The sequence below is a fragment of the Mirounga leonina genome, unplaced genomic scaffold (assembly GCF_011800145.1).
Source record: "Mirounga leonina isolate KUSES-001 unplaced genomic scaffold, KU_Mleo_1.0 Mir_176, whole genome shotgun sequence".
NCBI lineage: Eukaryota > Metazoa > Chordata > Mammalia > Carnivora > Phocidae > Mirounga > Mirounga leonina.
The window spans coordinates 10143029-10170467 of record NW_023270454.1 but is presented as its reverse complement, the minus strand read 5'-3'; the positions used below and the strand labels follow the sequence as shown (position 1 = coordinate 10170467).

The window sequence follows — 27439 nt, the reverse complement described above, 5'->3', positions numbered from 1 at the left end:
GCCTTGTGGCCATAGGAAAAAGGGTATCCTTCAGGAAAAATTAAGATTTCAAGTCATTTCTGGGACTCTTGAGCTGAGAATTTGAATTGTGAGCTCATCTTTTTCTTTCCCCACTTTATCTAACAACATTAGGAGCAACCAGCCAATCTCATTGTACTTACTGGTTTGACAAAAATGTTTGAACGTATCATATACATGGTCACCCAGATCTTAGTTTCTTATAAGTTTAGTGTCTTTAAATCTAATCAGATTAGAGAGCCAATTCCAGAAATCCCAGAATGAATTCAGAAAATTCTTCTTTAAAATTTTGTTCTTCTAGAAGCACTCTCAGGGTGTCTTGGTGGCTCAGTTGGTTAAGCGTCTGCGTTGGCCCAGGTCATGATCCCAGAGCCCTGGGACTGAGTCCCGCATCAGGCTCCCTGTTCAGTGGGGAGCCTGCTTCTCCCTTTGCCCCTACCCCATGCTCATGCACTCTCTCTTTCATGCTCTCTCTCTCAAATAAATAAAATCTTAAAAAAAAAAATTACAAACACTCTCAGTACGAAAATCTGTACTAGTCAGAATTCCCCAGAGAAAAGTGTATGTGTATGTGCATGTGTGTATGTGTTATAAGAAATTGCCTCACATGATCATGGAGACTGGTAAATCCTAATCTGCTGTTTATCTATCAGGCTCAAGTCACAGAAAGGTTGATGGTGATAAACTCTGAAGGCCACCCAGGAAAGGTGATAGTGCAGATGAAATCCAAAAGGGGTGTATTGGAGAAACTCCCTCTTTTTTGTGGAGGCTAGTCTCTTTGTTCTATTCAGACCTTCAACTAATTGGATGAAGCCCACCACCTTATGGAGAGCAATCTGCTTACTCAAAGTTCACTTATTCAAATGCTAATCTCATCCAAAACCATCATACTCTCCAAGTTGAGATACAAAATTAACTGTTGTAGTCTCCCAGGTGTCTTTCACATGATATTTTGTTTTCCCCATATGTTAGAACTAATAACGTGCCATACTTATCCTTACTTTGAGGACAACTCATTTTTACCTCTTTCTTGAGCAACATTAATTTTTTTCTCAGGACCCCCTACTTAAAAATCATATTTTCATTTTCTACCTTAGAACTCTTCTCTTTGGGCACAGAAGTTCTGTTCTCTTTCTCCTTGCTTTCAGCTTGTTACCAATTTTCACTTCCAGTTTATTCTTTAGTCAAACTGATGATGCTCATCTCCAACTAGTCCTTCATTTGCTCTCTTTTCCACATTTGGAAAAGCCTCACTTCTACAGCAGTCCTTCAGCAGATTCTCCTCCATGTTTCAGTCTCTCTGAGGAGACTTCTGGGTCCTGCCAGCCCATGAAGATGGCCCCCTCTGTACTCTGCAGGACTCCTGGGTCCCACCCCCTCTAGCGCTCAATTGGAAGGGTCAGGTGTGGGACATATCACTGTTCACCAAGAAATTTCTTGAGGATGGGATCCTGCCTTCTGCTAAATCCTCCAGCATCTGACACTGTGAGCTGTCAATATAAGACCAAATTACTGAGTGTTGCCATGTACCTCTTTTCTCCCGCTCAGTCTCCATTGGATTTCCTGGGCCACACTAAAGATGCAGTGGCAATTTAGGAAATGTAAAACTTTAAATGGAAGCTTGGACTTTTCCCATGACCTACAGCATGGCTGATATGTCTTCAGAAAGAGATTGTGAGACAAAATATTTCCTAGGTCTCTTTTCCCCCACTCTACCCTTGCTCCCCCTGTGGTCCTGAAGCAGCAATTTCTGGACATACTTTCTTCAGAAGTTCCTGGGAGCCTGGGATTTGGCTACCTTGGAAGCCAGCCAACCAGAATGTCCACCATCAAAGGACATCTTCAGTACACAGTCCCCTTTTCCTGTTCACAGCACTTTTATTTCCGTGTGGGGCACTACCTGCACCCACTATCAGTATACATAGTTTTAAATGGCTGGCCCTTTGCTGGCTCCTGGAGTGGACTTGTAATTCGAACCTCACCTAGAAGAATGCCACAGTGATTGGAGCAGCAATGGGCTGTGAGCTTACGAGTCATGAGAATTAGACCACAGACTTTTGCTGGAATTACCAAGAAGAAGGCTCTCTCTTTTTACCAAGGCTATTAAACTGGTAGGATGCAAACTGGAGGTACTGGTAGTCATTATGGCCACCACTTGGAAGCCCTTTTTGAGGGTGATAGCTATAAAAAAATAGTCCCTGTTAACATTTGTTGAGCCCCTAGATTCAGCCATGCCCGAAGCCAAATACCACTCCTAGTGTCTTTCTGTTACGTACATCTACATCTATAAATAACTGGTTTGGGCTTTAGATGGTTTGAGATCGATAACTCACTTGCAATGGAAAGAGTCCTGACTAATGGAGGGACCCAAAGCCTAATCCCCAAGCCAGGGCTCCAGCCTGCCTTTCTGGTCCTACTATCTATTGTCACCTTCAGTTCCTGGCCCTTAGATCTAATTTGTAGCCAGTCTCTCTGCTGGAAGTACATTTTCACACACCTTCATTGGTTAAGAAATAGCATCTGCTTTATTATCAGGAGAAAATGGCCCTGAATAGCATGACGGACAGAAGCGAAATCAGTATCCAGAATCTGGGGCTTCCTGGCTCTGGAAATTCTGCAGCATGGGACCTCACTTGTTTCCTATTGGGAGGAGCTCTCATTTCCTCAGCATTAAAGGGCCTTCCCTCTACCTCAGTCACATTCTTAATCCAGAGGCTGTAATTTTCTAACAAGGTGTATATTCCTGGCATGTTCTTCTGTCCACAGCTCTTGCCCCAGCTGATGATGCCCACCTGGTACCAGGTCTTGTCAGATTCTGTGGTGCAGACCAGAGGCCCTCCACTGTCACCCTGTGGGCAGATAACACAGTTCAATAGTGAGTCCTATCCCAGACTGTTCATTTGAGGCAAAGCATAGCTCACTAATTGAGACAAGGCACTGATCTCCCCTGCTCCAGTCTGCCAAAGGAGATGTTGTCATTGCTGAGCAATGCCCACCCCTCTCCTGGGTCTACAGGAGCAGTGTGCCACTGTCAGGCTGGCTCTGGGAGTTATAGACAGTGGAGAAGATGAGACTGAAGAGGGAGGAGAGAGAGAGAGAATTGGTGAGAAAATCACTGCATGTAGCACAGTGAGAGAGGAGCTGGAGGCTGGAGTAAATGCTGCATAGACCAAGAGAAGTGGGAGCTAGTTTTGTGGGCCTTATCAAATCAGAAGCTCTGGGAAGGGCTGTAAAAGAAAAGAATGAAAGCAGGATATGAGAAATATTGTTATAGTTGTGGATATGCTTTGAGTCTCCTTTCGTGTTCTTCCAGAGGGATGAAGGAGAATGATATTCCTTTTTATTTCTTTGGTGTGGGTGTCTGCAGGACACAGCGAGCTAAAGCTTTTCTGAATGCATGACCCATCTGGGGTGGAATCACATGGACCTATGACTCACATGGTTCTATATATAGAAAATGTATACCAAGTTCCTACCGTGTACCACACATATATATGACTTCCTTCTACCCATTTTAATACATGTAAAATGAGGCTTAAGGAGGCTTAAAAGTTGATCAGGGCTACACAGTAGCCCAGCCAAAGCTGGAACCAGGACTTTCTGATGCCAAAGCACACATTCTTTCTACCTTGCTACTTGCCTTTCACGGAAGTTGCTGAGTGGCTACAATCATTCAGGAGGCCTTTCTGCAATGGAGAGATAGTCTCTTTTTCCAAGATCATAAATAGGTGGCTGGAGGTGGAGGATTAACATTTCCTGGACATGATACGTGAGGCACATTGCTAGCCCCTGGACTTTTGTTTCTCATCAATCACACTACCTCACATGAGGTAGGTCTTTTTTTTTTTTTTTTAATTTTATTATGTTATGTTAGTCACCATACAATACATCATTAGTTTTTGATGTGGTGATCCATGATCCATTGTTTTCATATAACACCCAGTGCTCCATGCAGTACATGCCCTCTTTAATACCCATCACTGGGCTAACCAATCCCCCCTCCCCTCTAAAACCCTGTTTGTTTATCAGAGTCCATAGTCTCTCATGGTTCATCTCTCCCTCCGATTTCCCTCCCTTCATTTTTCCCTTCCTTCTCCTAATGTCCTCCATGCTATTCCTTATATTCCACAAATAAGTGAAACCATATGATAATTGACTTTCTCTGCTTAACTTATTTCACTTAGCATAATCTCCTCCAGTCCCATCCATGTTGATGTAAAAGTTGGGCATTCATCCTTTCTGATGGCTGAGTAATATTCCATCGTATGTATGGACCACATCTTCTTTATCCATTCATCTGTTGAAGGGCACCTCGGCTCTTTCCACAGTTTGGCTATGAGGTAGGTCTTTTGATTCCCATTTTATAATTCCAAAATTGAAATTCAGAGAGGTTTGATCACTCCCATTTAACAAATATTCACTGAGGAAAAACTAATTGTCAGGTCTTTGGGTACAAGACTTTATGCTCTAGTGGAAGAGATAAAAATGTAAACAAAAAGGATCAACTGTGTTTGATCATACTTCTGTATGAACACAATAAGGGAGGAGTACAAAGCGGGGAATAAATTGATTCTATTGAGGGAAAGGTCTGTCAGGGTATACTTCAAAACATTTAGTTTGAAGGGTAAATAGGAATTTGACAGGAAGAGTGTGTGGGGCGGGGGACTGATTGGAGGGGAATCAGACAGGAAGTAGAGGGACTAAGATAAGGACATAAAAATGATGAAGATCTGAACCAGGGATGACTTTGGATATAAATGATGAGGACTAGTTCCAAGGTCATAGGGTGTGGATAACAGAGATAAGGTGTAAGGGGGAGATAATGAATAAATGTGTTCAAGTGGAGTTTGGATTGACTGAGGGATGCATCACCAAGCAGAGGGATATACAGAGCAGAATTACAAAGAGGTCACAGCTCATGGACACCCAGTAAATGTGGGCTAAAAACAAAATTGCCCTTTCCAGTATAAAATGTTGCCTCTAACACTTGTCTGGATTTGTGGGTGTTTTTCTTTGTACTAGTTTTGTTTCAGTCATTGGGCAAGAACCAAATCAACAGGATTACCACTTCAATAACTCCTTCCATAATTTTATTTTTATAACTTTCTTCATTTTATGAAGGGATAAATGTTATTAAAAATCTTATTAATCTGTTGCCTTGACTATTTGTTATTTTCTTATACAACAGGGAGAGAACCATCGTCCCTGGGCAAGTACCTCTTCTAAGCTTCAGTTTCCACATAGTTCAAACGGAAATAATACCAAGTACTTGCCAAGACTGTTAGCAGGTGAAATTTTAAGAGTATATAAATAACTCAGCCCAGGGTAAATACTATGTAGTAAATGCCCTGGAAATGTATTAATACTGTTATTTAACCCTTATGTATTACAAACATTGCTTGTATATTTAGGAAATAGAGATTCTCCTCATGGACTGCTGGGACCAAGAAGGCCATATGTAAATACATGTCCTTTTATGCATAAACTTAATTTTTTTTTCTTCCTGTTGGAAAGAAAACGCAAACATTGCCTCAAAGGAGGGTCTAGCCTCAGACAGTTAAGGACCCAGGGCTGATGACAGCATGCCTAAGGGGGACTTTCTTCCAAGGACGAAGCCTGGTAGCCAACTATGTATCTGATTAGAAACATACTGACCACTAGAGCCTCTCAAGTTCACCACTGTGAGATATTTGTACCATGTGATTACTCCTGTCTGTTTTGAGGTAGAAGCAGATGACACGGCTTCCAGCCTGGACCACTACCACCTGGACTTCAGGCAAATCGCTTAAATTCTAATCCTTGTTTTCTCATCTGTTAAACAGGGTGAGTGAGAGCTGCCCATCCCATTGTACAGGGTAGTGGAGAAAACGATATTATTGAATATGTGTAAAAGAGCTATGAAGTTATTACACTGCTTTGGATCCATTCAGATGGTTAAGGGAATGATTGATGATTAAAATAACCATTTTCTCACCTGTGAAACAGAGTCTCGATTAAATATTTCTATATATTTTTTCCCAGCTCTAAAATGTCTGTGATTCTAGGGGCGCCTGGCTGGCTCAGTCTGTAGAGCGACTCTTGATCTCGGGGCTGTAAGTTCAAGCCTCATGCTGGGTGTAGAGATTACTTAAAAATAAAATTAAAAATAAATAAATAAAAGTAAAAAGCCTGTGATTCTAAAAGTCAAAGATTCTATGGAGTGAAATAAGACTTCTATGAAAGGTCAGGGGTGATGAGCTCAAGTTAACACAGGGCAGTGAAACTACTGTGTTTGATACTATAATGATGAGTATGTGTAATTTATACTTTTGTCCTAACTTATAAGATGCAAAACACCGTAAATGAACACTAAAGTAAACTACGAACTTTGGGTGATAGTGATGTGTCCGTGTAGGTCCATAAATTGTAATAAATGTACCTCTCTGGTGGGGGATGTCAATAGTGCAAGAGGTTAGGCATATGGGAACAGTGGTAAATGGGAAATCCCAATATCTCCCTCTCAATTTTGTTGTGAACCTAAAACTGCTCTAAAAAAACTAAAGTCACTAAAGGTCTAAATCAAGTCAGCTTGGCAGTCCATAACCAGACTTCCCAGCAGCCCAGCGGGATGCCAGTTCTTAACCTGCAGACTCTTAGCTTCTTTGAGGACCTCTCTCAGGTGTCCCCTCCCCTAAGACTTCTTTACGGACAGATAATTGCTGGCTCCCTTGGAAGGTTCATCTATTTGACAAACATTTGTTGAGCATTTTTCATGTGCCAAGCACTGTGCTAGGCAGTGGGAATTTACACACGCATAAGGTAACTTTTGTGCTGGAACTGAGAAGACAGATAAGAAAACAGTCAGTTCATTGTAATGATTGTTGCTCTGGAAAATTGATAGTCCTTCACAAAAGTGCTACATTACTAGCCGGGAATATGTTTGATTTTATATTTTGTTTGACTATGCCATTTAAAATTTATTTTTTAATAGAACTTTTTATTCTTCATAGTATAATGGTAGTAAGGGTATTACAAGGAGGAAAAGTGTTGGGAAGAGTAAATAAAAAATCCGGTTGTTTTCCATTGTTAACTTTTAATTTTAATTTGTACTTTAAGTATAGCATCATCTTATTGCTATTATTTTGAACATATTTAAATGTTTTTGTTATAAAATTGTCATTTCTCTGAATTAAGTCATTGATGACATGGTTTTTAAAAGTTTGCTAAATTTAAAAGTATGATTTTATTTTTAAACCCTAGGGGACTGTCTGCCTAGTTTATCTGTTTCAAAGTGATGATAATATTGTATAATTTCAGAAAAATTTCCTTGACTGCATCACTGTCAACTTATTGTTAACAACAAAAAGCTGTCTAAGCAGAGGGCAAAGCTTTTCACTTCACAATTATAAAAACAAGGCCTAAAATGATAGACACACATTCATTTATAATACTCTTAATAGATGATTAATTTTAGAAGCCTTCACTAAAGTACATTTTGATGGGAGAGGTATTAAAGCAAAACTCCTAGACTCTAGATGGTAGATCCAGCCACTGAAGCAAGGGGTACAGAAAATGTCATCAAAGATGACACTTGATTATTTCGTATTTTGCCATAGTTGGCTTTGGCCATTTGAATGTGGGATGGTGTTAAATCAAAGAGACTGAAATGGTCCAGTGGGAGTGCCCATGGGGCCTGATTCTTATGTTGGGTGAGCGGTAGGAGTGGCAGCCTGGGATGACAGCAAGTCTTCCATGCCTGGCACACAACCTCCCTAGGTGATCTTGCTCTGTCCACCTCTCCAGCCTCATTTCTTATTACTTCTGGCTTCTGAAATACTGGAAATTCCCTGAGCCCATGATGCAGTTTCAAGCCTTTGTGATTTTTCTCACATTCTCTCCAACTGCCCTCTTTTTCCAATCTTATCTATTAAATGTTGTTTCCCCTTTTCTATTGATATTGGAGGCCTTTGCCTCCTGCTTCAGTATGAAATGGTTGCTCCCTGAGTCTGTGGTATGGCTAGGATCTGAGATCTTTCTGTAACTGCTATTATTGGGAAGCTCATCTTCTCTTCCTTATTTCATTTTGATATAACTGTAGTTGTACAATGCAGTTACTATAATGTAGTTGTATAATGCAGTTGTAAGAAGTATATGTTATAATGTTATAAGGCATTACAAATTACTGTTTCTTTGGCTGTGCAAAAGCTTTTTATCTTGATGAAGTCCCAATAGTTCATTTTTGCCCTTGCTTCCCTTGCCTTTGGTGATGTTTCTAGAAAGAAGTTGTTGTGGCTGAGGTCAAAGAGGTTGCTGCCTGTGTTCTCCTTTAGGATTTTGATAGACTCCTGTCTCACATTTAGGTCTTTCAACCATTTGGAGTCTATTTTTGTGTGTGGTGTAAGGAAATGGTCCAGTTTCATTCTTCTGCATGTGGCTGTCCAATTTTCCCAACACCAGAGTGGTTGGATTATTTTAAATTTCCACCAGCAGTGCATGAGGGCTCCAGTTCCTCTGCATTTTTGTCAGCATTTGGTGGTGTCACTATTTTTTCTTTTTCTTTTTTTTTTTAGCCATTCTGAGAGGTATGGAGTGATAGCTCATTGCAGTTTTTTTTTTTTAAGATTTTATTTATTTATTTGACAGAGAGAGACACAGCGAAAGAGGGAACACAAATAGGGGGAGTGGGAGAGGGAGAAGCAGGCTTCCCGCGGAGCAGGGAGCCCGATGCGGGGCTCAATCCCAGGACCCTGGGATCATGACCTGAGCCGAAGGCAGACGCTTAACCGACTGAGCCACCCAGGCGCCCCACTCATTGCAGTTTTAATTTGCATTTGCTTAATGGCCAATGATATTGAACTTCTTTTCATGTTCTTATTTGCCATCTGTATATCTTGTTTAGTGAAATGTCTGTCCATGTCTTTTGCCCATTTTCTAACTGGATAGTTTTTTTCTACTGTTGAGTTTGAGAGTTCTCTATATATTCTAAGTAATTCCTTTGTTGGATATCATCTCCCAATCTGTAGCTTTGTTTTCATCCTCTTGTAACAACACTCCCACCAGCCTTAAGGACTGACTTGCTCCAAGTTAACACACTCCTTGCTTGCTGACCTAAGTCCCCTGATCTATAACAGAATAAATTTACTTTCTTTGAGATTTGCAGACCATGCATCTTGAGGAGTGAAGGACCAGAAATTTCCTAGGCCACAGAAGCCAGCAAATCTCTCTGAAACCTCTTCAGCTTTCTGATTAGCTAACAATTTTTTTTCAAAGATTTTATTTATTTATTTGAGAGAGAGAGAATGAGAGACAGAGAGCATGAGATGGGGGAGGGTCAGAGGAAGAAGCAGGCTCGCTGCTGAGCAGGGAGCCCGATGCGGGACTTGATCCCGGGACTCCAGAATCATGACCTGAGCCGAAGGCAGTCGCTTAACCAACTGAGCCACCCAGGCGCCCTAGCTAACAATTTTTTTAGCAAAATGGTTATTTTGTTTAGTTTTTTTTTTAGGACACACAAATGATTTTGCTGTCCTCCCTCCCTTCATGCATATGTAGACTTGGCCCTCCTTTGCAGAAAGAACAGCATACTCCCAGTACCAGATCCCTTTGCATTAGAATAATGCTTATAGCTAGCATCATCAAGTCTGCATGTAATCAAGAAACATGGCTGCCACTGCACTTCCTTTGCTGATTAACCACCCTAAACCCCTTTAAAAACCCCTGGGCCAGGCAGAAAACTCAGAGTTGGCTTTTGGTCAACAGTCCATCTTCTCCCTGGGTTGCTGGCCTCCTGACTAGAGCTCAAATTTCTTTCCAATCAAAAACTCATCTCTTTTTTTCTTTTTTCTTTTTTTTTTCTTTACGTGATATATATATATATATACAATGGAATATTATGCAGCCATCAAAAGGAATGAAATCTCGCCATTTGCAACAACGTGGATAGAACTGGAGGGTACTATGCTGAACGAAATAAGTCAATCAGAGAAAGACATGTATCATATGACCTCACTGATATGAGGAATTCTTAATCTTAGGAAACAAACTGAGGGTTGCTGGAGTGGTGGGGGGTGGGAGGGATGGGGTGGCTGGGTGATGGACACTGGGGAGGGTATGTGCTATGGTGAGCTCTGTGAATTGTGTAAGACTGTTGAATCACAGACCTGTACCCCTGAAACAAATAACACATTATATGTTAAAAAAAAGAAGAAGAAGAAGATAGCAGGAAGGGAAGAATGAAGGGGGGGAAATTGGAGGGGGAGACGAACCATGAGAGACTATGGACTCTGAAAAACAAACTGAGGGTTCTAGAGGGGAGGAGGGTGGAGGGATGGGTTAGCCTGGTGATGGGTATTAAAGAGGGACGTACTGAATGGAGCACTGGGTGTTATACGCAAACAATGAATCATGGAACACTACATCAAAAACTAATGATGTAATGTATGGTGATTAACATAACATAATAAAAAAATAAGAAAAAATAAAGTGCTAAAATAGAAAAAAAAGTAAAAATTTGAAAAATAAAATAAAATCTTTTATTAAAAAAAACCTCATCTCTTGAGTGATGGCCTTTCAAGTGACTGGGCAGCTGAACTTGGATTTGGTAACACTCTTAATGGGGTCTTTCACAAGGCAAAAGTGTTTAATTTTGATGAGGTCCAATTTATCAATTTTTCCTTTTATGAATTGTGTCTTTGATGTTACTCTATGTGTCAAGGATTTCCTGTGTTTTTTACTAAAATTTCTATGGTTTTTCATTTAAGTTCATGATACATTTTGCGTTGTTTTTTCTTTAAAGATTTTATTTATTTATTTGAGAGAGAGAAAGCATGAGCAGGGGGGAGGGACAGAGGGAAAGGGAGAAGCAGACTCCCCACTGAGCGGGGAGCCCATTGCAGTGCTCCATCCCAGGACCCTGAGATCATGACCTGAGCCAAAGTCAGATGCTTAACCGACTGAGCCACCCAGGCACCACTTAAGTTTTAATTGAACTTATTCTAGGAATTAATGGTTCTCAATTAAAAAAAAAAAGATTCCTTACTCTGATTTTTGGCTTTATTTTTCCTTATTTTCCTTATGCTATATTTATCAATAAATTAAATCCAACTCTCTATTCTAGCTATGACAGATCCTGCCTGGAGTATTGCCTTGAGTATTAGGTTGCGAGACTGGTTCTCATTTAAATCTTCAATTTTAACAGGTTTCTTTGAAATTGGAGTGGGGGGTGGGAGATAGCAACTCTTTACCTTTGGACTGGAGTGGAAGCCCTGATTCTCCACTCAGGCCAGTGATGACTAGGGGAAGAGCAGGCGTGAGTTATACCTGGGTGGCATACCTGGATGGGGTGGAAGCCCAAGTTCCTCAAGTGGCTTCCAGTGACATAAAGGGAGGCAGAGGATGGCTGGTTACTACTAGACTGTAGTTAAAGTCCTGGTTCTCCATATAACTTCTTCTGTAACCACTATGGTGGGCAGTGGAAGGAAGTCGAGGTTGTCCACTTGACCTTGATTGATGGGGTAGGAGGGCCATCAATTTTTTTAGAGGGCCAACAATGTTTAATGTTCATTGTCAAAAAGTTTCTTCCTTCCTAGGTTGCTCCTTTCCTAGTCCAAAGAGAGGGAAGTGTTTCTTGTTTTGTTAGTTTTCGTCTGTGCTCATTGGCATTCTGGGTTGCAGGCTTGTCTAGCAACCAGTCTGGGATTAAAAAAAAAAAAAAAAAACCCAAGGAACTCACTGTTGGGTCCTTTCTTAAGCATTGGAATATCCAGTCAGTCCATCTCTACCTTTCAGAACCTTTATTTTTGTTTTACAATATAATGTATAGTACTTTTAGCTGTACTTAGTGGGAGGGATTGGGGGAACTATGTTTACTCCATCCTGTCTAGAACCAGAAGTTCAAATTCTCTTTTTTGTTTTGTAATGTTTTAAATGGTCCAAAATGTGAAGAAAACACAAGGTTAATGTGACACTTGATATTATCTCTCTTTTTGGTCCTCACAATATTCACCACATGAGAGACTACTTCTAAACAGTGTCATTGCTACAAGAGTCCATTCTTTCTTACCTCAGAACCCTTTCTCCATTCTCTTCTCCCTCATTCCCTCAACCCCTATCCCAACAACTCTCTTCTAAGACCTTATCTCACAGCCTAGCAGGGAAAACTATCATCTCCTAACATTAAACAATAATAGATAATTCTGTAGATAGATACTTTCCCCTTCCATGAGACAGCTTTTTCATTACTCTACAGGATATTTAATATCTGCATCCATAGTTTTATACCAGTGACCAGATCCATTGCCCAGCAAATGTGTAGGACTAAGTGGACTCATCAAGGTGATGATGAACAGAGCATCTCCCAAGACAAAGAGAGCATTCTTAGGCTTTAAAGACAACAGCCATCATTCATCCTCAGAGCCACAGGAAGCTAATTTCTGAGGGTTTTTTTTCCTATTTTTTTCTAGCATCAATCAAAAATGTTTTTCTTTTTAAATTGTTGTGTTCATTTTATTAAAAACTAAGATTCCAGTCTTTAGTTCAGTGAAATCCACATGTATTTTCCAAAATAGTAAGTCTTTATTCAACTGTCTGCCCAGGAGATTGTGGACTCCTTTAGGTGAGAAACTATGTTTCATTCATGGTTGGATTCCCCAGGGCTTAATGTGCTCACAGTAAATCAATGAAATAAAATGATTCCTTGTATGAATCTCAAATCCTGCTTGGCTTTTTGTTTTTTAAGAAGTTCGAGAAATGGAGAAGACTTGGAGCCCTATTTATGTAGTATATCTAAAGAAGAGTAGAAATATTTATGCAGAATTGCTACATACTAACTCATGGGCATGCACTGACATTCCAAAGACCTGACAATGAGTAGTCCCCAATTCATGTCCCCATTCCCATGGTGGAGCCCTGAATCCCACACATTTCCCAGACTCTTACTGTCTATTCTCGGTGAAGAGAAGATACCCTTGCATTGGCAGCCCTGAGGTGATAGGAGCTTATAGGGTGAGGGTGGGGATACCCCTCAGTTACCTGGCAAGCATCAAAACTCTCATTCTCATATCCAGCACACAGCATATTCTTGGTAAGTTTTGGAAATGCCTTTGAACATTTCTCCCAATCCATGATGATCATTGGCACTTTCATCAGATCAGTTTTCATAGAGTTTTTGTCATCTAGTCCACAGAGAAAGCACATTAGAAAAGTCACTAGATAGCAGTCTTAGTGCTGATAATGCAACTAGATCACACTGTGTATCCCTGCATCCCACCAGCCATTTGTCTACCTTTCTTCATATCCTCCACTTTCCCCTTCCTTCCAGTAATCCCATGCTATTCACTCATTCTACCATCCCAGTCTTTTCTAAGCAATTCCCCACCTACTTGAATTATTCCTCTTATTCAAAATCATAATCCTGCTTCCAAGTAGGCTTCCTGTTTAACTCCAACCAACCCTACAGAATTGACTTCTTGGAACTGGCTATTGATCATTCATTTCTCAACATAAGCTTGCCTCTTCAGCATGTATATCTATTGCTACTTTTTAGTGAGTATGACACTTCCCCAACCCAGGGCTGCCGAGAGTAGGTTTGTGCTCCTAGGGAAAAAGCTTTCAGGTCCTCCAGGCAAGGGTAGGTTGGCTAAAAGTCTTTATAGGGGATTTGCCAAGGCCCTTTCTGGACTGCCAGCTTCCGGGAATTTGTCTGGACTTCTTTTTATCTCATTAACTCAGACCACACAGATTTCCAAATTCTTCTCCTTATTGAGTAGTTTTAATCTTATAAGTACCCATCTGCCTCTTCCTCACTTCTAACTATCCAGTAGTAGCCCAGAAAGTGTTACTCTAGTTGTCCTCTAGTTACTAAACTCCTGAAATACCTACCATCTTCCAGACCCCAGCTGGTTGCAAAGATCTCCATGGACCCAGAGTCTTGTTCAGGCCTGAGACAGTGCTGTGCTGTTCCCATCCCTTCCCCTACCTATTTTCTTTGGGGCTAGTCCAATGGGCCTTTCATAATCCCTTTTTGCCCTAGTACAGCTCCTCCTTTCTTGGCCAAGTAACAATGTAACAACAAGTAATAACATATTCATTTCTAAGAATGGCTGGGCAACATTCCAGGACCATCAAAATTCTAGGCTGGGACAGGCATCTTGAATGCCTGTAGGAACCAGGTGGGAAACATCAATGTGTGAATCAAAGGAGACGCAAGAGAATAAAGAGTATGGGGGCCCCTGGCAAACTGGAGAGTTTAAATTCAGTTAAACAAACAAGACTGCTCTGTGCTGGCTGAATATGACCACACCTGGCAACTGGCTTGGTGACTGGCATCTCAACTTGGGGCCTTGAGGAGATGCTTCCTTGGCACTGGGAAGGGACTGAGATTTGGCCTCTGTGAGCCTCAGGAATGCAGGGATTTGTTCCAATGCAAGTCTTTTTCTCCTTCCTCCTTCTTTGCCCTCTCTCCTTTCATGCTCCTGCCCACATCTTAAGATTTACTGGCCCATCCTCAGATGCCTGTGATGTGGCTCCTCCCCCAGCAGTTCTCAGGAGATGCTGAGCAGTCACGTACCACTGCTGGTCTGACCCCATCCTGCCACCCAGCAGTTGTGCCACACGGAGGGGCTGGGCTTTCTGGGCATGCAGATGGGCTCTGTCAGTCCGTTGAATGTGATGGGTGAGTCCAACAGCAGCAAGGCGATATCATTGTCCATGTTGTGTCTTTGAAAGTCCTTGTGAAGAACTATGCTAGTAACACCCTTTATCTCCACAGCTGAGCTTCTTAAGTCATTGCTTCCCAGCACAACACTCAAGTCCGTTGGACTGGTGGCATAGAAACAGAGAGGGGGAAGTGGGAGGGGAAGAGGAGTCATGAAGCACACAGAATTTAATTTGCCCAAAAAACTTAAATCCCGTAGAGTTCTCGGGGACTTTAGGACTTGTCCTACTGGGGCTGTTGCTCAGGAGATGTAAGAATTTGAAAAAGGTAGAGGGAAGTGAAACAATAGGGGTGGCAGACTACAGCCACATTGCTGCTCCAGCACAGTCCTAGAGATATGAGATACTCCTGTCTAATGTTACAGAGAAAGTACTTAGCTTTGGGGACTCCAAAGAATACACAGGAGACCACCTGGCATAGATCAAACTTGCTTCAGATAATAAGGTGTTATCCCATTGATTTGTCTACAAACAACTTAGAGACCCAGGCTCAGTATTTAATCTAAACCTACCACTGATTAAGCAGAAAGAATCTTTAATAATAATTTAGGCATTCTCTCTAGGCTGAATGGCCAGAAACTTCCCAATAGCCAATCCTTAAGTATATCATGGAAGCAAATGCAACAAGTTTCCTTCGTTATGCCATGGTGAAACTTTCCCCTGTTTTTTATTAACTTTTAAAAATCAGCCTTTCTGTGTATCTTCAAACTTTCTTGCAGTGGTGTAGCAGGTGTAGCAGGAAGCATAAGCACTGGAGCCAGGATTTAAATCCTGTTTCTGTTTACTATGTGTGCACTGTGGGTGAATCACCCAGCCTTACTGGGCCTGTTTCCCTTTCTATAAAAATAAGGTTGTTCATTCTACCTGTCTCAGGGGGTTATTGTAAGATTGAATGAGTTAAAACGGGGTTATTCATCTACCTTCTTCAGGGTTGATGTCTGAATGAATAAGTTAATGCAGGTAATTTCTTAGCAGGTAACTAATTCATGATTAGTAACCAGGAAATTCTAGATTTACAACCAGTCTCCTGGAGTGCAGACAAAACTCTCCAAGGAGCAAGTAAATAGGGTGTCAGAAAGCCCAGGATCCCAGACTTCCAGAATTAGCAGAATTTCCTTCTAGAAGGACTTACATGTCCTAGAAGAGGTGCGTGGACCAAGGCTTTTGCTCCACCAAACCATGAATATTCCTGAAAAGGACAGTGTGTAACCTCAGGGAAACCATAGTTATTGGTCCTGGGTGACAATGAGGAGGGTACAGCAGATGCCATCTTCAAGTTCACTGCCTCCTCCTCCCTGGGGCTGGAAGGGTTGGGTGGTAGTCATTCCTGTCTGACTCAGGACTGACCAGGTCTAGGATTTCCCTTAGCAATCAAGTTTTTGCTGAGTGTGGGGCGGTGCCCTGGGGATTAACACTGTCAGAAGCAACAGGGATGGGCTCTTGGATACTTACAGTAGCTCTTCAAAAACTACACAGTGAAGAGCAGTGACAATCCACCACTTGTTGATGATTGAGCCGCCACAGAAATGTTCATTTCTTGCCTGAATACTCACCTGCCATGGGAACTCACCCACCTCAGCCTCCATCCCCCCTATGATTCTGGAATACTGAGTTCTTCCATCAAAAATTGGTCTTTTACCACATTCTGGTAGAATGAAAGAGAAAAAAATGGGAAAAGATGCAACACTTAGTCAATATCCATGGAGGCTTATAAGTAGTTATCATTATACCCATTCTAGAGATGAGGAAATTGAGGCTGGTCCAGTGAAGCCCCTCTAGGAATATGATTAAGGCAACAGTTGCTTTATTTTGTTGCACAGAGTCTGGGACATGGGTCAGAAGTGTTGGCTCTGTCCCCTCTCCAGCGTTGTGATCTCAAACAAGTCACTTCACTGAGCTTGTTTCCTGCTTAGTCTAAGAGAAATCAGAGGAAAATATGTGTCCAGAGCCATCTCTGGAGTGTTAGGCAGAATAATGCCCCCTCCCCCAATAGATGTCCATGTCCTAATGGACCGTGCCCTGGAACTTATAACTATGTTACCTTTCAGAGAAAGGGGGACTTGAGAGATGGAATTAAATTTGCTAATCTGCTGACTTTAAAATGGGGAGATTATCCTGAATAATGTGAGTGGGCCCAGTAGAGTTACAAGGGTCCTTAACATGGTGAAAGGAAGCAGGAGAGAGATGTGACTATGGAAGAAAGGTATGCAGAGGTGCATCCTGCTGGCTTTGAAGATGGTGGGGCTAGCAGCCAAGCAATACAGATGACCTGTAGAAGCTAGAAAAGGCAAGGCAAAAGATTCTCCCCTAGAGCCTCAGATCAGGAACAAAGTCCTGCTGATAGCTTGATCTTTGCTCAGTGAGACCTGTGCTGATTTTATCCTACAGAAATGTAAGATGAGAAATGGGTGTTGTTTAAGCTTGTGGTGGTTTGTTACAGCAGCTATAGGAAACACACATGCAGGGAACCAAAAAGGTGGCCCAGAAAGGGCATGGACCTCCTGCAAGCCCTGAGCCTGAGCCCTTCTAGGTTAGAATATTCTGTTCCAGGCAGAGCAACTCCATGCCCTGAGACACTGAGAGCAAAGGTTGTGGCTGCTCGTGCAGAGAAGAGAAATTCGCCTCTGGATAGAGTACAGGTCCAGCGCCTTGCCTCCGCGAGGAGGAGCCACTCCATTTATGGTGGTTGACTTGACTGTCGCCTTGTGTTCCCGAACAAGGAATGAGTTTGACTCTAAAGAACCTAAGGTCTTCTCTTGTCTCTTTCTTGATGCCACTTGTCCAACTTTTCACTTAATAAAGGTTTTGAGGATTTTGTAGTGTAGGTTGGAGTGACCCAGTAGTGGACATGTTTTGCTTAAAAAAAACATACAACTATAGTGAAAATTTAGCAATTTGTGTCAAAGGCCTTCAGCTGTCAGTAATCTATAAAGACTCTTTTCAGAACTTTTGGATCTGCACTTCCTCTTTTATTTACCAAACACAGAGTGCTTACTATGTGTCATACATTGTTACAAACATTCTACAAAGACCAATTTACTTAATCTTCATAATAATGCTATGAGGTCAGGATAAAAAATCATATATGAATGTATGGTTTCAATCATGTTAACAAGCTGGCCTGATGCGTGTGGGAGGAAATGTGTCATGATACTAAGAGTGATAATGAGCTTGAAGCTTGATCAAATGATGGATGACTACTATGGGTACCAATAGTGTGACATCTCTGAGAAGCAGAATATGGCATTTGCTAAGAGGGTGGGCTCTGGGGTCCCACAGCCCAAATCCGAATCCTGGCTCTGTTGCTTACTGACTGAATGATTTCAGTAAGCATTGGGGAAAACCACTTATCCTTGCTTACCCTCCCTTTCTTCATTCCTAAAATGGACCTACCCTATAAAACAGATGTTTTACAGATTAAATGAGATAATGGGCATTGAGGTGTCCAACACAGTGCTTGGCACAGAGTAAATCCTCAAGCCACATTAGCTGTCAGAATTTCTCATATCATCTTGCACCAAAGGCTTCATGGGGCTGTCAGCTGGGCACCATTCTCCTTTGTCCTGAGAACACCAGTGTAGAATCGTGTAGACTTGTCAATTAATACTAGAGCACAAAACCCCTGAGCAGTGATGGAGGCAATGCTGAAATGGGTGAGAATCTACAGCCATTGTAAACACTGGAGAGGGACGCATTCTGCTGATTCTCTCCTGACACCACACACCACCCCTGACTCACATTTCAGCCAACGCCCAGGCCAGAGTGAGGGATGCCAGGTGAATAGGCTGTGTTCTTTTCATGGGGTAGTGTGTGGAAAGGGAAATGCAGGCCCTGGAGTCAGATGGATGCAAAATCCCAGCTCTTCCGCTTCCCTGCTGTGTGACTTGGGACAAATCTTCAACCTTCATAAGGCTCAGAGTTCCTCACGCATGCATGGGGCTGAGAGCGGAGACCCCACTGTGGTAGGATGGAAATTAAATGTGGGGAATTACCTGACCCATGAGAGCAGCTAAGTAACCCAGCTTCCCTGTAACCTCAGCCACCCCTTAGAGAGAGAACCCATCAGGGAACCAACCTTGAGGAGCTGCCCATTGAGAACAGAAGGCCCTGGACTTCCGCCTCTGTGCACACATGTGCTTGTGCCCAGCTAGGCTTCTGCTCTGCACCTGCAGTTCCCCGGAGCTCTGTCATGCTCCTGACCCCCACGCTTTTCTTCCTCTGATTTGGAGGTCTGATGTTCAGCTCATTCTGGGCACTTGCTTCTAGGCACTCCATTACTCATTCAGAGATAAAGTTTAGGATTTCAAAACTGAAACTTAAGGTCAGACTGGTTGAACTTTGGACTGGGGAAGACAGGAGAAGAAAGGGAAGTATTTTTGAGGGGGGTATGTGGGGAAACCTGAAGCTACTGCTCTTGTGTTCTTCTGAGCCAGCCTCTTACTGACCAATTAGCTAATTAATGAGCTCAGTAACCACATCTCTCCCTTAGCCCTTAATGCTAACCACCGACTGGATGAAAGTGATGTGAGCAGGGCCATTGTCATGCCCAGCCCCACCTGGGAGAGCTGCTCTGGCCACTGGGAGAGGAGCCTACATACCAACATGTACGCCCTTGGCTTGGGACGTGAGCAGCAGAATTGATAACAGGAGCATGGCCCTTGGCTTTGCTGTTGGCCTAGGAGGTGATGGAGGCCAAGGCTGAGGGAAATGAGGCTGACTGAGCCTCCCTTCTTATAGCCAGTCCCTGGCTGATGATGTCACAATGGGCTTTGGGTTTGAAAACTTAGGTCATACAGGCTTCTCTTCTTGCCATTTTGTTTCTAAGATGGTTGCTCAGAGGGATCGCATCCTTGAAGGTATCTGGTCTTAACTTCCCCTCCCACTGATCTGGGCAGGACGCATCCCTCACCGAGTCCTTGATGGGCACCTTGCTTTTGGCCCCTGTCACTCCCACGTATTTTAAGGCTCAAATGCCTCCTCTTTCACAAGGCCTGTCATGTTAGGGGTTCTCTGTGAATTTGTGCATAAGGCCTAAGGGAAGGGTTGCCAGGCTGGACCTATAGACTGGGGAGGAGATCCAGGAGGCCCAGAGGCCTCTCCTAGCACTACCACCCTACCCAGTACATTTGCCCTCATAGTTTTCTGCTCAGGCCTCTGATCTTGGGCTGCTGCCCCAACCTCCCAGGCTGGATTCAGAGACCCTGGCTTCCCCTCATGCACAGCCCAGCAGGTGACCATCCTTGCAGCTACCTTTCTGGGTTGATTATACATGGCCCCCAAATCTCCAGATAGGCCCCTGTCCACTCATAGATGGGAAGATCAGACTCCAAGGTGGAAATGCCTGTCCATGGCTTCTCCTTATGTCAGCAGCTCAGTCACGAGATTTGGACCTTACTATTTTTTCCCATACTTTAAGCACACTGACTTGGGTGGACTCTACCCAAGCATCCTCAGTACTGCCTTCGTGGCCACTGGCCAGGCCCAGTGGTTGGAAGTGAATCACACTCTTTTCAGTTCCCAAAGTGACCACAGTTAATTTTCCAGACCAGAGTGTCTACTCTGCCCAGCCTAGCTCCCAGGGTTTTCTTACCTGCAGAAAAGGAATAATAAGGTCCACCAGTAAAATCGTTGTGAAGCTCAAAACAAGATTATGTTACTCAGGTGATGGCCCCTCTTTACTATACCAATGGTGTGGCTCCAGCTACTTCTTGAGAGGAGAAATTCCAGGACAGGTGACTTACTCCTTCTCTTATCCCATGGACCCCTGCAGATAGCTGCTCCTCAGCACCCTGGGGTCCACTATGAAGGTTGGGCCAGGGCCTGTTATGTGGTCATGGGACGGCACGATCCCCACCTCTTCTGAATAATATGTAATCTGCCTCCTCCAGAGGAGGACTGATGAAGGGCTAACCCTTTTTTTCTTTACTGGAATATGGGTAAAAATACCAAAGCATACTGGGTCACCGAGCGCTAGTCTTACCACCAGAGAGCTCCGGGCTTTCCTTCTGCTCTTCCTTTAGACTCAGCTCTCTCCTCCCCTGGACCTGCTACTCTCACCGCTGCTGAATGCTGGTCGCTTTGCCCTTTGCTCAGGTTCTGGGTGGGTGGGGTGTGGCGAGGAGGAGGAGCCTGGGCCCTAGGTCTGATTGGGAGAAAGGAGGATGCCCGCTAATCTCACTTGTGGGGAGGCAGAGATAATGGGCAAACCCCCACACTAAACTGCCGCTCATTTTCTACAGAAGTATCTGGACAAAAGCACAGCGCTCCTCTAGGATGGTCCATTTCCTTCTGGGTCTATTATCCCTTCTGTTAACACAACTGGGCCCTATGTCCTGTGAAATACTCATTCACTGCCCAGCATTATTATTTTTTTAATTTTTATTTATTTATTTATTTTGTGTGCCAAGCTTCTTTACAATAGCAGCAGATTGCAAAATACCTGAACCAATGGAGGGGAGAGATGGATAGGGACAGAACTACTGTGCACAGCCCCATCTCCAGAGGGCACCAGTCCCATAGACTACAGCAGGACTCCCTCCCCCTGGAATTGGGCAAACACGGGGGCTCAGGTGTGAAGAGAAACTTCAGTGCTCTATAAGGAATCTAGAGAAATCCAAAAAGGAAAGAAGGCACATGATTACATAGGTTGCCCAGGGACTGCTGCCTGACTGATGCTTCAGAGGCCCCCAGGGTGGCATTATCATGGTGACTTTATTTACCACAGTCCTGACCAATAGATCTCTAACTTTGCTGTGCAGCCTGGGGAGCTTGTTCAGTGCAGATTAAGGTTGCCAGATTTATCAAAGAAAAATACAGGATGCCCACTTAATTTTGAATTTCAGGTAAAGAACAACTATATTTCTAATATGTGTGTACCCCTTGCAATGTTTGGAACATACATACACCAAATATATATATATATTCATTTTTTATCTGAATCCTAATGTATCTGGAGTTCTGTATTTTCTCTGGTAACCGGGGGGTGATTTCCAGGCTTCTCCCTTCAGATGCTGATCCAGTGGATTGGAGGGGAAGAGAGCCAGATCTAAGCATTTTAATAGCTGCTTCCAGATGATTCCAGTGGAGAGCATCCTGGACCACTTTGAGAAATGTCAGTCACGCTTAGGATAGAGAGCTTCCTGGGGTCCCTGGGAAGCTGGGGCTGGAGTCTGACTCTATGTGGGAAATCTGGAGAGCAAGAGAGTGTCTGGCCAACCACTTAGGGTCTGGGACAGTACTGTACAGGGACTGCTGACCCCCCAGTTTCTGCAGTGTGGGCTGCACAGAGGAGAGGGCCAGTCGGGGGTGTCTGAGGATCCATCCATAGGGCTTCCCAGAGCGGGCAAGAGGACCCCAGAGGAAAGAGGCTGGGGATGTGCTACCAGGCTTGGGAGCTGCAGGAGAAAGGAGGCCAGCAGGGAACCACAGAAGAGCCCATGAAAACAACACCCTAAAAGTCAGCAGAAAATGACTTCTAGGCCCAGAGGTCAGGAAGCTGATGTTTGGGCTACCTCACCTTTATCTGCACCCTCTCCTCAACTTTGATCTCTGCCAGGAGTGAAAGGGCAGCTCAAGGTGGGGGAAGATGAGCAGAACCAGAGGTGAGAAAAGGCCCCTGTCCCTGAATAGACCCAGACTGGGAAAGGGAGATTTAACAGAGTCAGATTTCAGCCTCTGGAGTATGACAAGAGTTTAGATATTCTAATGCCTACATGGAAACTGGGTTTGGGACTCAAGTGCCTGTAGGACTATTATCTCTGAACAACCAAAAGGTGTACCTGGAGCTTTTTTATCTGGGCAGGACAAATCATCCCTAGTGAATGGAGTTTAAAAAAATAGTGAGGGACACAAATAAAGCTGTGTTTTGATCGCAGTCCATGCATTGTACTTGTTCAAACACAGCAGTTGTATTACCCATTGCATTCTTCAGTGCCTTTACAGTTGGGAAAGGTCTGGCTAGAACTTCATGATTTCCCCATTTACAGCAGTTTGCTGAACAGCAACTGTGGGGAACGTACTCATCCATACAAGCATGGGCAAGTCACCTAGCTCAGGGAGGCAAATGTCTGGTAGGACTGCCATGCTCCACCCACCACCACCCCCAGCCCCCAGCTTTCATGACAGATGCGGCCAATTGATCATAACTCCTTTCTGCTGAGCCAAGAAGTGGCCACAATATGGCCATTTAGGCAGCTGTTACCAGACAATCAGACAAAACCCATTGTTATTGCTGGACTATGACCTTATGGTTACAAGCACCTCACCAAGTAATGATGTAGTCAGAGAGTTCGGAGGATGCATCTGGTCTCCTCTTTGACTTTCCTGCAGAGACTTGCTGCCCCTAAAACTTGTGTATCCATTTATATTGTACTGTATTATTTAGTAGGTGGTTTGCATGTTGTACTAGAGATGATTTCTGAAGCCGGACATATTTAGCTTCAAATCCTGCTTCCAATACTTCTATAAAGGATCATGGGCATGTTATTTCACCTCTCAGAGTTTTGCTTATTTCTACACAGAGTATAATAGGAGCTACCTTTTAGGGTTGACATGAGGATCAGGCTGTGGTCACAATGCATCTTAGTCACTTCTGACAGCTGTAACAAATTCAGTTGACCCTTGAACAACATGGGGGTTAGAGACACCAACCCCACTCCTTGCAGCTAAAATCCACATATAACTTTGACTCTCCAAAAACTTAACTACTAATAACCTACTGTTCACTGAAAGCCTTACCAGTAACATAAACAGTTGATTAATACATATTTTGTATGCTATATATGTTATACACTGTATTCTTACAATAAAATAAGCTAGAGAAAGAAAATGTTACTAAGAAAATCATAAGGAAGAGAAAATATATTTACAGTACTGTATTGTATTTATTAATACCATAAGTTTACATCATCTGTTTACAAGATGAATTGTCTGTCAGTATTTACATCAATAGTCTTATATGATACAAACACTGTAGGTATTATACATATTACTAACACTAGATGGAAAAAATGAAAAGAGAAAGTGAAAAAGAAATTCATGTTTTTTACAGGTATAATGATCTATGAATTAAAGCAGCAATATGATTGCTTTGTGGTAGCCTAGTGTAATTGATATGATTGCTTCATGGTATCCTCGCTTATACACTAATGAGTGAATTGTAAAATTTTTATGGCATGTAGTATTACATATTCACAATACAGTATTACTAACATTGTTACAGTTTTTTTTTTAACCACTTACCTGTGATAATAGGCTGATATGCAGTTTCTCCAATTATGAGGAATTTGTTTATTGTTTCAGGCTTGATGGCTTTCATGGCTTTTCTTACAACAACGATGGCATCTTTTATGGTGTAATCGTCCCAGACTTTCATGATGTTCTGTCAGGGTTCTCTTCCATTGCATTGGCAAAGCTTTACATAGACTGTCATGTATAATGAGTCTTAAAAGCCCTTATGATCGCCTGATCTAGAGGCTGAATTAGAGACATTGTGTTTGGGGGCAATACCTTTGGTGTTGAACTCATGGGGCTCTGTGTGGCCAGGAACATTTCCAGTATCAAATGGCATTTCTTTAAAAGGCAGCCCCTGGGGCACCTGGGTGGCTCAATTGGTTAAGTGTCTGCCTTCGGCTTAGGTCATGATCCCAGGGTCCTGGGATCGAGCCCCACATCGGGCTCCCTGCTCAGTGGGGAGCCTGCTTCTCCCTCTCCTTCTGCTTGCCACTCCCCCCGCTTGTACTCTCTCTCTCGTCAAATAAATAAAATCTTTAAAAATAAATAAATAAATACATAAATAAAAGGCAGCCCCTTACCGACAAGTACTTCCTGACTTCAGGGATAAAGCATCAATGGAACCAATCCAGAAAAAGGGTTCTTATTGTCTAAGCCTTCTTGTTGTACAACCAAAAGACTGGCAGCTAGTGTTTATCTTTCGCCTTTAAGACTCCGGGGTTAGTAGCTTTATAGATAAGGGAAGTCCTCATTATAAACCCAACACTGGCATAAAACAGTAGAGCTAGCCTATCCCTCCCTGTCTTAAATACTGGTGCTCGCTCTTCTTCCTTACTAATGTCCTCCGTGGCTCCACCCCCCAAATTTTTTTCATTTGCATGAAAAAAATCTGATCAGGTAGGTATCTTTTCTCATCAGTGATTTTCTCAATGGCATTTGGGAACTCATCTGCTGCCTCTTGGTCACCAAAAGCTGCTTCTCCTGTTATCTTGACATTTTTTAAACCAAACCTCTTTATAAAATCATCAAGCCATCCTTTGTTGGTGTTAAATTCTCCAGCTTTAGATCTTTCACCTTCCTTTTGCTTGAAGTTGTTATATAATGACTTTGCTTTTTCTCAAGTCGTATTAGACTCTAGAGGTACGCCTTTTTTATAGCAATCCTGCACCCATATAAAAGCTGCATTTTCAATATGAGATAAAAAGGCATTTTGCAAAAAGTCCAAGGTTTTTGTACCTGCTGGCATAGCTGCAGTGATGACTTCACGGATTTCCTTTTTTTTTTTTTTAACAATGATCCTATGCTGGATTCATTTACCTTGAAATGGTGGGCAACCACAGTGGCAGACCTCAGTCTATAGTACATATGAAGGAATTAAACTTTTTCTTGTAATGTCATGACTTTTTTCTGCTTCTTGGAAGCACTTTCAGCATCACTAGTAGCACTTTGTATGGGCTCATAGTGTTATTCAAGGTTTACAGTATTGCACTAAACACAATGAAAAATACACAAGAACTTGAGAGATTACTTTTTAATTGCAATACACAATTTACTGGAAAGACCAGCTGCTTACATGGAAATGATTGTCATCACAGCATTTGAAGTGGATATTCCCAACACTGGAGTTCACTGCAATAGCAACAGAAGATGGCTATGAAAGTATTACAGTAATACAGTATACACTACAGTTAATTTTTTACAGTCATGATTTAATACTGCATCTTTACATTTGCTTATATTTCTCCTGACCATGAATGACTTCATGTACAGTCTGTAAATTTTGTGTGTGCGTAAGTTTTGATAAATGTTAACCTTTTGTAATAGATTTGTGTGTATTTTATGGCAGTAAATGATATAATAGTCTAGTATATACATATATTATATGCATTTATGGCACACCAAATGTTTTTTTTCTTCTAAAGATTCATTTATTTATTTTAGAGAGAGAGCGCACACACACATGTGTGAGTGCACATGTGTGTGGGGAGGGACAGAGGGAGAGAATCTTGAAGCAGACCCCACGCCAAGAGCAGAGCCTGACACAAGGCTGGATCCCATGACCCATGAGATCACTACCTGAGCCAAAACCAAGAGTGGGACGCTCAACCAACTGAGCCATTCAGGCACTCCACTAAATTTTTTCTTAATTTTTTTGGTATCCCTAGGCTATGCAATCTGTCTGTTTTTCCAATTGTTGCAAATCTCCAAACAATTTTCCAATATATTTATTGAAAAAAATCTGTGTATAAGTGGATTGTGCAGTCAAAACCTGTGGTGTTCAAGGGCCAACTGTGCCCTACACCGGGTGACTTAAAAAACAGACATTTATTTCTCATAGTTCTAGAAGTTGGATATCCAAACTCTCCAAACTCAGGGTGCCAGGATGGTTGGTTCTTGGACAGGGCTCTCTTCCTGGTTTTCAAACAGCTGCTTTCTTAGTGGGTCTTCACATGGATGAGAGATCTCTTCCTATCTCTTATTATAAGGGCACAAATCCTATTTGTGAGGGCTCCGCTCTCATGATCAATTACTTTTCAAAGGCCCACCTCCAAATCCTATCACACTGAAATTAGGTTTCAACAAATGAATTTTTTAAAAAGATTTTATTTATTTTTTGACAGAGAGAGACACAGTGAGAGAGGGAACACAAGCAAGGCGAGTGGGAGAAGCAGGCTCCCCATGGAGCAAGGAGCCCGATGTGGGGCTCGATCCCAGGACCCTGGAATCATGACCTGAGCCGAAGGCAGACACTTAACGACTGAGCCACCCGGGTGCCCCTCAACAAATGAATTTTGAGGGAGATACAAACATGCAGTCCACAATACAGGGACTGCTACATAGTAATGCATCCAAAACATACTTGCTATGATAATGCAATAATGTTCTGGAGCCCATTTTACAAGTTTAATCACCAAATATGCAGTCAATCAGTGGCAGATCATGATCATTGTCTCAAGTATACACAGGCTCTGAGATCATCTTCATGTCTAACCCTCTTGGATTCTGAGTGAGGCGCCTAGTGCACCAGAAGGACAGGGCACTGGCTTGTTCTGATGGCTTCCTGCATGCCAAGGTGTTGCATTTGCCATCACATATAATCTGCAGAACAACCCTACAAAACTAGACCAAGTTATCTTCTTTCCTCATTTCATGGTGAAGAAAGCAGCCTAGGACAAGTTAAGGAACCAGACCAGAATCACAGGTTACTGAGTGAGGAGGTTAATTTTATATCAACTTGACTGGATTATGGAGTGCCCAGATATTAAACATTATTTCTGAGTGTGTCTGTAAGGGTGTTTCCAGATGAGATTAGCATTTGAATTTGTAGAAAGAGTAAAGCAGATGGCCCGTCCCAACGTGGGTGGACATTCTCCAATCCATTGAAGGCCTAAATAAAACGAAAAGTTGGGGGAAGAGAACATTTGCTCTCCCTGCCTGACTACTTGACCTGGGACATCAGTCTTCTGCCCTCCGACTTCACCATTAGCCTTCTGGATCT

General features: G+C 42.7%; 1 protein-coding gene across 1 annotated transcript in view; it reads right to left on the bottom strand.

Moving 5' to 3' along the window:
* Positions 1–2234: 2234 nt before the first annotated feature.
* PRSS55 (serine protease 55) overlaps positions 2235–27439 on the bottom strand; it is a 104224-nt gene continuing 79019 nt past the window's right edge. Inside the window, exons 2-4 of the mRNA XM_035022656.1 lie at positions 14564–16354; positions 13027–13169; positions 2235–2867 (exon numbers count right to left, since the gene is read on the bottom strand). Coding sequence (XP_034878547.1) covers positions 2550–2867; positions 13027–13169; positions 14564–14864 — 762 coding nt within the window. The 5' untranslated portion in view covers positions 14865–16354 and the 3' untranslated portion in view covers positions 2235–2549. The remainder of the gene's footprint in view (positions 2868–13026; positions 13170–14563; positions 16355–27439) is intronic.